Genomic DNA, 13397 nt, shown 5'->3' with positions numbered 1-13397 from the left:
CAATACCAGTCAAAAGTGCAGATATTAAGCAGTGGGCATTTTATGTATATGAATACTTCTTTTACTAAGGGCCCTTTCACACTGGCTTTCCGATCAGTTCCGCCGGTTAGTTTTTCAGGCGGACCTGATCGGACCCTCCAGCCTCCCCTATAGAGCGGCGGATGTCAGCGGACCTAACTTATGTCCACTAACACCCGCTACTATCCGATCCTGCCCGCAAAATCCAGACAGATGGTGGTCCTATTTTCCATTCATCTGGTGGTTTAAATAGATCAGATGAGAACGGACAGGCGGTCCATTTCCCTTCGATTTCCCCATAGATGAGAGCGGTACTGTGTCCGTGTCCGCTCTGCACAGCGGAGCGGCAGGACCTGTCATCCGCCTGCCCAGCAGGGATCAGCGAAGTAATCCCCACTGAGCAAGTGGAGTCCACATAACAGATGGTCCCCTATGAAAGGGGCCTAAAGGGAATAAACTGGGGTGTTATACACATATGTTATTAGCAGTGGTAACTGATTGCAGGCTTTTAGCAAGCTTCAGAACAACTTTAAATATGTTGAATGTTTGTGAAATCCCACTAGCTTTATGAAAGCTTGCTGTACACGTTTATCTTGTACAAGCTGAAGCCTGTATGCTCAAGGCCCAAGTATGAACCATAGCAGTTCAGGCATATCATTAATGCCAGTTGCCTAATTCTTCTTCAGTTGATGGGCATGTGTATATGCAAGTGGACCAGTGAAATCTACTCAACATCTGCACTAATATATGCTGACAGACTATAATTTGATATGATGATCTGTGAAAGTAAGTTGTTTACGCTATTAGGAGAGAATCTTCCTTGCTTTTGCTTATTTGTAGCGCTGTGTTCAACTACATTTTTATTTTTTTTTTGCAATTGTAAATAAAATTATTTGTTTTAGGAGAACTATAAAATGTGCAGGAATTTTTCACACAAGAATTGGCTGGTGTTCTATAAAGAAAATGGGTAAGTACATTAGAAAACTGCAAAATATATGTGTGGTTTTGTCAGTGTATATATATACACATATATATATATATATATATATATATATATATATATATACAGCTGCAAGAAAAAGTATGTGAACCCTTTGGAATTATATGGATTTCTGCACAAATTGGTCATAAAATGTGATCTGATCATCATCTAAGTCACAACAATAGACAATCACAGTCTGCTTAAATTAATAACACACAAAGAATGAAATGTTTCCATGTTTTTATTGAACACACCATGTAAATATTCACAGTGCAGGTGGAAAAAGTATGTGAACCCTTGAATTTAATAACTGGTTGAACCTCCTTTGGCAGCAATAACTTTAACCAAACGTTTCCTGTACAAACGTTCTTGCAGATCAGACGTGCACAACGGTCAAGAGTAATTCTTGACCATTACTCTTATTTACAGACCTGTTTCAGTTCAGCAATATTCTTGGGATGTCTGGTGTGAATCACTTTCTTGAGGTCATGCCACAGCATCTCAATCGGGTTGAGGTCAGGACTCTGACTGGGCCACTTCAGAAGGCGTATTTTCTTCTGTTTAAGCCATTCTGTTGTTGATTTACTTCTATGCTTTGGGTCATTGTCCTGTTGCAACACCCATCTTCTGTTGAGTTTAAACTTGGAAATTCATTTTTACTTTGATGATAGCAATCCGTCCAGGCCCTGATGCAGCAAAGCAGCCCCAAACCATGATGCCCCCACCACCATACTTCACAGTTGGGATGAGGTTTTGATGTTGGTGTGTTGTGCCTCTTTTTCGCCACACATAGTGTTGTGCGTTTCTTCCAAACAACTCAACTTTGGTTTTTATCTGTCCACAGAATATTTTGCCAGTACTGCTGTGGAACATCCAGGTGCTCTTGTGCAAACTGTAAACGTGCAGCAATGTTTTGTTTGGACAGCAGTGGCTTCCTCTGTGGTATCCTCCCATGAAATCCATTCTTGTTTAGTGTTTTACGTATTGTAGATTCGCTAACAGGGATGTTGGCATTTGCCAGTAAGTCTTTAGCTGATACTCTAGGATTCTTCTTCACCTCATTGAGCAGTCTGCGCTGTGCTCTTGCAGTCATCTTTACAGGATGGCCACTCTTAGGGAGAGTAGCAGTAGTGCTGAACTTTCTCCATTTATAGACAATTTGTCTTACCATGGACTGATGAACAGCAAGGCTTTTGGAGATACTTTTATAACCCATTCCAGCTTTATGTAAGTCAACAATTCTTAATCGTAGGTCTTCTGAGAGCTCTTTTGTGCGAGGCAACATTCACATCAGGCAATGCTTCTTGTGAAAAGCAAACCCAGAACTGGTGTGTGTTTTTTATAGGGCAGCTGTAACCAACACCTCCAATCTCATCTCATTGATTGGACTTCAGTTGGCTGACATCTCACTCCAATTAGCTCTTGGAGATGTCATTAGTCTAGTAGTTCACATACTTTTTCCACCTGCACTGTGAATGTTTACATGGTGTGTTCAATAAAAACATGGCAACATTTCATTCTTTGTGTGTTATTAGTTTAAGCAGACTGTGATTGTCTATTGTTGTGACTTAGATGATGATCAGATCACATTTTATGACCAATTTGTGCAGAAATACATATCATTCCAAAGGGTTCACATACTTTTTCTTGCAGCTGTATACATAACAGTGCAAGTGTTTTACAGAGTTGTATTCTGTTGTTTTACAGCAATTCTCTTAGTGTTCTCGATGTGCTGGAGGGTACTGCCCACTCAATCTCCTTACCTATCAATCTTACGTCTGTTTTCCTAGTGGCAGAAGACAGGTGGCTCTTGATTGAGAGTAAATCCAACAAGTAAGTCTATAACCTTTGTTTCTGGTTTACAGTATGTAAACTTTGCTTCTGCATAGAAATCATAGAAGATCATGGTGTAAGTGATTAGTGGGAAAGTGCACATTAAAGATTACTTAAGGGTAATCTAAAAACATAATAAGTCTGGTTTTAGGCTTACAGCACTATGATTTTCAGGAGTTTAGTACATAACAAAAAGTTTTGAAAACAAATGTATGGTATGTAACATAGAATAACATTCTTAATTATGTGTTGGAAATAATCGCAATCTGCAACACCTTTCCTGAATCTAGGCTCCTTTCTAGAAAGGACAAAGTATTTTTTGAGCTAGAGATGTGTAGTATCCATGCATAAAATGTGTTTTTTTTCTTGGTTTACGAAAAGTAATAAAAGGCTTAAAGGGAAAATATAATGGTTTTTGTTTAATTCTAATTTATTTGAAGGTTTACAAGTTTATAAACAGACGTGAATACAATTTCATATTGCATAATACTTCCTTTGCAACAAGGCATATGCGATCTGTTGTAAAATGTACACACGAGGGAGGGAATCTGAAAGTGCATGCAGGGATTATATCGTATATATCAATTTTAATTAGTTTAATCCAGGCTTCTTCCATGTCTTTTTGTTTGCATAGCACACTGAACTTTCCTACAAAAAAAAAAAAACAGCACTACCTGCTCACTTTTTGACTGCCTTATGTAATTGAAAACCCATGTATCTCTGTATGAGCTAACAGAAAGTCCCTTCTCTGACTCATTTAGTTGTGTCTGTGTTTTAAATTACAAAAGCAAATTACAGCATAGCAGTAATTTACTTGACAGTATAGTGGGAATTCTCCTTAAATACTTGCTACAAATGGTAAATATGAAATATTCAAATTAGTAAATCAGGTTTACCTAACTAAAAAAAAAAACAATATATTCAATGTTTTAGAACTAAACATAATGAAAATATATACATAAACACAATGTATTCCCTGTAATTTTTTTCTCTTTGGAAAACAAGGATCTAATAGCAGTATGAAGCTTGTGATGGAAATGGCAGAATAAAACCATTTCTGTGCATATAGTGATTTTTATTGAAAATCTGTGAAAAGACCAGAACAAGAAGTAATAAACAATGATGATATTATCAGTCACACAGAATTTAATAGGAAAAACATTCATGTCTAGAACAGGAGATGATATAGTATAATGATGTCACAATCTAACATCAGAATGAAGAGAAATAAAGGAAATAAATACAGAGATGGGAATGCATAATAAAAAAAGAAAAAGAAAATAGAGACTTGGGGGGCGCAGCTTAGATTGCAATGTCTCTGGCCATCAGGAGCATTGTGGGTTCATAGACAGCAGATGGTCTCTTTTCCATGAGACACATTCTATTTGGTAAGAAAATTAGCAAGACACAACATTCTGAGGAATTCAGTAAGGCAGTAATTACACTTTTCTGGCTGTTTCCTTTAGAACAACCTGTGCCTAATTCATACAAGCCTATGTGCCAGTTTCAGTAACATTACTCACACATACTGCAAAAAAAGAATTTTAGGTTCTATTAGATCTGCTTTTGAGGGTCAAATTGACTTGCTGTTTGAAAGGATAAATGGTGAGGTATTTGCATTGAAGCAGTTTTACATGTTTGAGGCCTTTGCTGATGGGTTGGGGAATGATGTAATCATACATGGTTAAGGAAGTTGGAGTTTGCTTTTTGAATTTTTTTCTGAAGAGATTAGATGCTGCAGGATTCTAGAAGAGCATTTTACTCTGCTGCAGTAGGAAGCAATAGAAATCAATATGTAACACAATATAACAAGGAGATCCCCTTGACAAAGTTGTAATAGATGAAAAGTTGAGGCATTGGTCTAGTGGCAAGTAGATGTAACTTCAGCGGTGGTGCCTGAAGTGACATATTGGAAGTGATGCAGCAGATACTGGGTGAGACCGAGACCACGGTTTAATGTTTCTTCTGGCACAATACATCATGCAGGCTGAGATGCTTGATTAGTGCTGGATTGTTTTAGTTTCTTGTGAGTGTGTTTTTAATAGAATTAAAGCGCTTTTTTGTTAAACGGTTTTACACTATTGCAGCCTTTTTTTTACTTTCTTCTTTACTATATGGGAAGTTTCACAAGAGAGAAGAGTCCGGACCAGAAGCCATATTAGATGGAAGTGATTTGTATGCGTGTTATATGCTAATCTGTAAAAAGAGAGGCATTGTTGCCTAGTGAGTGAAAGGTATTTGAGCACTGGAGCACTTCATTCGCGGTGGAAAGACTGTACTTTCAAGTTTATTTAGAACTGTGGCAAGATGGATTTGGATGGATTGGTTTTTACAGTGATGCTTTTTTGATATAGCACACATTTTATGTTCACAGCGCATTTTTTATTGCGTTACATATTTTGGGTATATTTAATTGAAGGCTGCATTTATATTGCACATTGTATTAATATTTTTAGAATACTATTTTTTTGGTATTGCATGTCTGTACCGCTGAGTTCTGTGATTATCTTATAATAGAAATCAATAGGCAGACATGGTCCAAATGCTCCATCTAATGACTCATTTCTGCTCTCTCAATGCAGAGACACATAGAAAATGACTGTTTTATTTGTGCCCTGTTAAGCCACAATGCTGTGTTGTTGTGGGTTGTGTAAAAATGCAGACTAGCCACATATAACAAAAGCAATAAAATAAATAAAAATAATAATAACTGCCACATGCGCCAAATTGAAGTAGTTCTAACTAATGCCACTTTAAGAACCTGATGCTGTGACAGAGACAGATTCCTAAGGAATAACCACCAGTTCGCAGATTAGGAATCTGGCAGTAAAAAAGATGAGCTCTGAGCTGGCGTACAGAGGGTATATCAGTGCTCAGAGTGGGGCATGACTGTACTGGGAAGCTGTGATAAGCAGCTCAAAAACAAAAAGCTTCTTTTACAGGCATTTGAGATATAATTTCAGTTTGGAGAAGCTTGTACTTTTTTTGGGCACTTTTGCAGGTTTTTATTGAGCTTTTTTAAGCTTTTTTGAGCTTAAGTTTTTTTTGAAAAACCCTACCCTCAGGTTATTTAACCTTTTTTTATTATTTGTGTGTTTTCGAGCTTCTTTGAGCTTTTTCATGCTCCTTTGTGCTTTTTCGTGTGTGTTTTTGGGCATTTAGGCATCTTTTCTGCTCCAAAGCTCCTCTCAAAAAACGCGAGTTTGGTAAGTTTTTCTCTGCTTGTAAGAGCACATGCCTGTAAACTCCTGAAAAAGCCTTAGTGTGCATGAACACATTGGCTAACATTGAGGGGAGTTTCCAGGCAGGAAAAAGCCAATAGGAGCAGCTTCTTTGAGCTGCACTGTGCATGAGCCCGGTGACAGTTTCCTGCGCATGGCTCTATCCCTGGCTCTTTTCAGCTTTCAGCTGGGTGATTTCCTGGCCCAAGACTAGTTCAATTGACAACAGATAGCAGTGGGCGGCAAGACATGTGCACTGTGTTGCGGTGTAGTGTGGGTGCATTGCCTGCTACTATAATTTTGCAATTAGGTGCTTTACTACTGTTCATGCATTAAAGTATTGTGGTGATATGCAGTAAACTACATGGTATAGTAATGCAGCACTGTTAATGGGCCCTGAATGTTCTTCAGCCTGACTTGGAAAGAAAGCCCACTAATGCAGCACTAGGATCTATAAATTATTGGTATGCTACATTTTATGATGCTTAGTAATATTTTCCCTGCAGGAAATTCCTTCTTACCACACCTGTACACATAGAAGCTGAGAATGATGGAGTTTGTCAACTACATGCTCTAGAGGAGGAAGCGGTGAGCACAGGTTTTGGAGTTACAGCAGGTACTGAAAAATAATGTTTTGTGTTTGCAGGTAGGGAAATGGAGTATGCATTACAATAAGGCACTAGTGCTAGTTTGCTATGAATAAATGTAACCAACATATTGCTTGTTAAAAAGCAAAGTGTATAGGCTAAAAGTTTATTTTTGAGTTCCTGCTTTTCACTTACTTGTACCACTCAAAAATGATCCATGTATGGACTGCATTAATATACCTGACATGTATGACCTTTAAGGATCTCCAGTTCTTAATTGTACATTACAGGACACAATAGAGTAATTTCTTAGACAATCAGGTGATTAAACACTGGCAAATAGCAAAGCTTGATCAAGTCCTGCATACATTGCCTTGATTTTTTTGCTAGTGTCCATAGATGCTGAACCCGTCTGTCTGAGGAGAGGTTTCTGCTGAGATGAAGAAAATCTTTTTCAACTGCATTTAGCTACTGAGTCTCATTGCACCTTAACAGTTATTAGACTAGTCCAGATGCTAATTCCTAGAAGGGGTGTTCTCAGAAAACCAATGAAAATGGAGTAGGGCGGTAAGCTGTGACTTGGCTTGATCCTGCATTGAGCATTCACCTTGGCAAGCAGCTGCATCATGTGAGTTAGCCAGTGAGATAATATACAGGTTTGTGGTCTGCTTTGACAGAGCCCTGTAACTGAAAACAGTGACCGGGATGAAGTGAAGACTGGGCCTTTTGGCTCTGTTACATATCACATAAGTTGCCCCAATCGTAGTGGGTCCCCAATTGCTGATTTCCCACCTCTATGTTGTTGGGGGGCTTCAAGCAAAGCTGTCAGTTTTCTCCATTATGCCTAGAAACTGCATGCCCAGACCAACTGGTGTTGCCAGGGGGTGCCATTGTGCTCTACTGCTCTATAGTTGCATGGTGCTACATACAAGTGTGGTGTCAAGCCTAGAATGCGAGGGGGGCATATGTGTAGTTCCCCTGTGCCTGCACAGCTTGGTCATGGCACTGCACAGGTGTGGCCCACTGACCTGTGGTACTGCATCCCCAAAAATGCAGGGAAACGTGCAAAAAGAACAGAAAGCTCTACTTTTTCATATTGCACTGCACCAAACCAAACAGTACTGCGATACGTTGTGGTTTGGTGGCCGCAAAAGTGCTGCATTTATTAGATGCATATGGGGTGCCATTAATGAATAATTGCCACCCTTGCTCATCTCGCAAGGGAAGCGCATGTACGTGCGGTGCGTGAAGCAGACAGATAGCGCCTTTCCCACACCATATTCTGATGTGAGTTGGCTCTGAAATCTGTTTTTGAGCAATAAAAAAATAAAAAATACAACAAATTGCAAAAATAGTCCTGCCACCTGAGGGCTAACCCCTTTTACTTCCACCGACATAAGTCATACGTCAGTGACTGCAGGGGTTTTACACACACACTCCAGCTTTAGAAGCTGGGAGTGTGTTTGTGTATGTTTCATAAGTTGCCTGGCAGCTTTCCTTTGAAAGTGATTGAGCGACCGTACACTTTCACTGACCCCTGGAAGTGTGGAGGGGAGGGAGACAAGCTAATAGCTGTTCGTTGATCTATCTTCATAAGCTGAAAAGAACCCAGAAGTGAACATCTATTCTCTGATTTCGCTGTATCTCGTACTCATAGCAATGTTGGCTTCCCTGTGAGCCTGGGGGATTCCTATTCTAGGGAAACTGGACAATCTGCTCCTGCGTGAGCAATTAATGGGTGGCCTCTCAATTGTAGTGGGTCCCCAAGTGCTGGCGCAATATACGGTGCAAGTCCTACAGAATTTTGGCTGGGTCCTCAGTTTACAAATTCGACCCTGGAGCCCTTGCACTGCCTGAAGTTCCTGGGTTTTGTCTTCATCATAGCCCTGGCACAAGTTTTCTTTCCCCTTGCTGAAATTCAAGCCCTCAATACAGAAGTACTAATGGGATTGTTTTTTTAAGTTCCAGTGGGGGAATTATCTCTCCTGTGTCCTGTATTGTACTGTATGTTCGAGAACATGCTTTGAATTTGGGGGGGGGGGTGTATGTTCAGTGTGGAAATTATTTATTTGATCCCCTGCAGATTTTGTAAGTTTGCCCACTTACAAAGAAATGAGGGGTCTATAATTTTTTATCATAGGTGTATTTTAAATGATAGAGGCAGACTATCAATCAAAAATGCAGAAAAAACAAATGATACAAGTGTTATAAATTGAGTTGCAGTTCAGTGAGTAAAATAAGTATTTAAACCCCAAGTAAAACATGACTTACTACTTGGTGGAGAAACCCTTGTTGGCAAGCACAGAGGTAAGACGTTTCTTGTAGTTAGTGACCAGGTTTGCACACATCTTGGTGCACTCGCTTTTACAGATCTTTTCTAAATCCTTAAGGTTTCTTGGCTGTCGCTTGGCAACTCGAAGTTTCAGCTCCCTCCATAAATTTTCTATAGGATTAAGGTCTGGAGACTGACTCGGCCACTCTTTGACCTTAATGTGCCTCTTCTTGAGCCACTCCTTTGTTGCCTTGGTGATATGTTTTAGGTCATTTTCATACTGAAAGACTCATCCATGACCCATCTTCAGTGTTCTTGCTGAGGTAAGAAGGTTCTCATCCAAGATTTTACAATACATAGCCCCATCCATTGGCCACTAATGCGGCAAAGTCGGTCTGTACCTTTAGCAGAGAAACAGCCCCAAAGCATCATTTTTCGACCTCTCATCATTTTGACTATAGGGATGGTGTTCTTCGGGTCATAGTCAACATTTTTTATTCTTCTAATCATGACGAGTCCCCCTCTTCAAGAAGGCACCTGTACAGTCATGCCAATGAACATCTAAATGATTCAAAGAAGGATTGGGAGAAAGTGCTGTGGTAAGATGAGACCAAAATCAAGCTGTTTGGCATTAACTCCAATCACAGTGTTTGGAGGAAGAAAAATGCTGACTATGATCCTAAGAACACCATCTCTACAGTCATGCATGGAGTTGGAAACATTATACTTTGGGGCTGTTTCTTGGCTAAAGGTACAGGCTAACTTTGCCCCATTGAGAGGCCAATGGACGGGGCCATGTATTGTAAAATCTTGGATGAAAACCTTCTTCCCTCAGCTAGAACACTGAAGATGGATAGTGGATGGGTCTTCCAGCATGACAATGACCCAAAACATACCGCCAAGGCAACAAAGGAGTGGCTCAAGAAGAAGCACATTAAGGTCATGGAATGGACTAGTCAGTCACCAGACTTAATCCTATAGAATATTTATGGAAGGAGCTGAAACTTTGAGTTGCTAAGAGACAGCAAAGAAACCTTAGGAATTTAGAGAAGATCTGTAAAGAAGAGTGAACCAAAATCCCTCCTGAGATGTGTGCAAACCTGGTCACCAGCTACAAGACATGTCTTACCTCTGTACTTGCCAACAAAGGTTTCTCCACCAAGTAGTAAGTCATGTTTTGCTTGGGGATCAAATACTTATTTTTCTCACTAAACTGCAACTTAATTTATAGCATTTTTTTCAGGCTTTTTGGTTGATATTCTGTCTCTATCATTTAAAATACACCTATGATAAAAATTATAGACCCTTCATTTATTTGTAAGTGGGCAAACTTACAAAATCTGCAGGGGATCAAATAATTATTTTCCCCACTGTAGGGCTGGGTCAGGCTTTGCTATTTGACAGTTTTCTAATCAACTGGAGGTGGAGCACAACCCAGTGGTCTAAGGCAGTGTTTCTCAATCTTTTTTCAGTCGGGGCGCCCTTGAAAAGTATTTTCAGTCTTGAGGCACCCCTGCCGAAGGTTTGATTCACGTTACTGTGTATCGCAGAATCATGCTCGTTCCTGACACACAGACAAATACTCTGCTCTTTAGGGGTGCAATTAATTCTTAATGGCACCCCACACTTTGGCAAACATGGGGTGCTTTGGGTGCGGCACAAGTTTAAAAAAAGGGCCAGGGACTTCTTTCCCTGCATTTCACGCAGCACACATACAAAACACAGGGCTTGTTCACATGTCAGGTTGGAGGGGCAATAAAACCACATGGTTGAGCTGTCTTTACTACCCTCAGCTGCTCCCCCTTTAGCTGCAGAGGCAGCATCTGGGGATGTACACATGTGGTGGCTGCAGCTGGAGGTATACCCAGGGTGAATGGGACTGCACTGCAACCACCCTGCAACTGTGTGCATGGTTGCGGTGTGGTGGTGCTGCATTTCCGGGCTTAAAACAGGTGGTGAGAAGCAACATATTGCCTTTTTACCGCCTGCCAAATGCCTCTGAAAAGTGATCTAAGCAAGGATTGATTTTCAAAGGAGTACAGTACAGGAATGGGGGGTCAGGATTAAAAGTAACACACACACACACACATATATATATATATATAAACACACATACACGTACACGCACACAAAAAAATGTACAAACACACATGCATACACATGTATAAATGCGCACACACATACAAACACACACATACAAATGCACACACATGCATACACATGTATACATAAACATACACAGACACATGCATACCCATACAAACACACACATACATGCATACGCATATATACATGCACACATATAGACACATGCATACACATGTATACATGCACACATATAGACACATACAAACATGTATACAGGCATGCATACAGACACATGCACACAAACACACACATACAAATGCACACACATGCATACACAATATGTACATGCACACATACAGACACATGTACATACACATGCACACACATGCATACACATGTATACATGAACACACACAGACACATGGACGCATGCACACATATACAAACACATGTATACATGCACACATATAGACACATCCAAACACACACACACACTTACAAACACATGTACAAACACATGTATACATGCACACATACAGACACATACAAACACACAGACACACACACATGCACATGTGTACACATACACACAAATATACACAAACTTTAAAAGTTATAGTACAATACCTTTCCTCTCCTCACACATCCGGGTAATGCACTGTAGGGGGAAGCAGAGAGCACAGCAAACTCCCCCTCCCTTTACTTTCACTTTCCTGAGGCTGACGGAGCTCCCTCGCAGTGCTGATGTACAGTTCGGCAGGGTTTTCGGTGATGGGGCTCATCTGACAGCCCTTCTCTACCATGATCCCGCGGCACACCTGAGGACCTCTGGCGGCACACTAGTGAGCCGAGGCACACCGGTTGAGAAAGGCTGGTCTAAGGATAAACTCTCCTGCATTCTGTGATGTACTTCAAGAGATAGTTGTATCAAACATTTGGTTTATTTAAAGAAGTATATCAGGAAGGAAAGGGCGAACATACAGTAGTTCACTGAAAAATGTATCATGTTTCTGTTAATCAGTGACTGGATTAAAGTAAACTTTCTCTATCGCTCATTGACAGACGTAGTCCTCGGTGATACAGCACCTTCGGGTTATGTTGCCTCCACAGGAGTAGGACTAGACAGGAAATGAAAAATGCTCTGGCCACACCCCAGGGGCAGTCCCTGAGGGTATATCCTCTCTCTCTCTGCCACAGCAAATCAGTTTTTTTCTGTCTAGTCAGGAGTAAGGACCTAGATACCTTGCTGGGATCTTCGGTCCTGGCAGGATTTTTTTCTTAGAAAAGAATTTTTTAAGACAGCTTTTTTTCTCCAGTGTTCCTGTGAGATCTTCAAGCAAGAAAGCTGAACTGGGCGACGGGCGGGATGTTGAGATCCAGTGGTCACCCCAGTTCAGCCTACGAGCGCGTGCAGGCCATAGCTCCGCGCTGGGTCGGCCGCGACATAGTCCCACTGGACGGGGACTGACCCTGCGAGTTAAACGTCTCGCTGAAACGCCAAAGACCATGAGTCACGGCGTCCGTATTGGTCGACAGCCCTCCTACCTCGGTGGAGAGGGGTACTGTCAGGAGTTGGCGCCCGCCTGGTTCTGGTATGGTGAGTAGTATGTTCCCCCTTTCCCCCTGACGGGTCTTGTGGTGAACGCGGGCCCCTCTCTGTAATGGTAAGGATGGGTTCCCCTCTATCCTACAACATGTCACAGATCCCCCTAATTGAGTGTGATTTTTGTGTACAAAAAGCCAGGAGGCTTGGTTTGGGAGCTGACAATCTAATTGTAAAAATGTGTAAATGATTGTAGTCAGTGGCAGTACTAGAACTTTACTGTGATAGTATAAGGTATCCTACCTGTCAGTAGCCACAGGGCGATGTCTATACATGTATACTGCATTCCAGATCATTCCTCCAGCTAAGCAGATGCCTCCCGACGGCCACGGACCGCATACGGCCCGCTAGGGTCCGGTACCTCCGACCACGCTGACCACCATGAGGGTGAAGGGTTGTGAGGCCGAGATCCTTCTGCAGACATGTAGATCGCACGAGGCCGCCATTTTGGTGTAGCCTCGTGTCTCCAGCATGGGGGCGGCCATGTTTGAGGTGACTCAAACACCTCATGGAGCCAGGGGGAGGAGCCGGCAGGCGTGTTAAGGGGCGGAGCCGCCTCTTTTACCCAGGAAATAGGGCCAAAGACTTCCTGTCTGTAACAAGACAAGCACTGAGCAAGCTGATGAAAACTTCTGTGCATCAGGGATGAGCCTTGGGGTCTGTCTCTCTCTCTGTGGGGTCCAAAAAGGCAGGTAACACTGAGGGGCGCTGTTGCGACTGGGGGGACACAAAAAAAAAAAAAAGTTTTTTTTTTACTTTGTCATTTTTTGTCGCTGGCAAGTGTCTTGTATAA

General features: G+C 41.4%; 1 protein-coding gene across 1 annotated transcript in view; it reads left to right on the top strand.

The window, feature by feature from the left end:
- The window catches only part of VWA8 (von Willebrand factor A domain containing 8), a 668510-nt gene that overhangs the window by 466981 nt on the left and 188132 nt on the right, over positions 1-13397 (top strand). Inside the window, exons 32-34 of the mRNA XM_082247613.1 lie at positions 921-985; positions 2708-2833; positions 6561-6670. Coding sequence (XP_082103739.1) covers positions 921-985; positions 2708-2833; positions 6561-6670 — 301 coding nt within the window. The remainder of the gene's footprint in view (positions 1-920; positions 986-2707; positions 2834-6560; positions 6671-13397) is intronic.

This window comes from Pelophylax lessonae (assembly GCF_965119305.1).
Source record: "Pelophylax lessonae genome assembly, chromosome: 2".
In the NCBI taxonomy this organism is placed as follows: Eukaryota; Metazoa; Chordata; class Amphibia; order Anura; family Ranidae; genus Pelophylax; species Pelophylax lessonae.
This window is presented reverse-complemented; position numbering and strand designations above follow the sequence as displayed.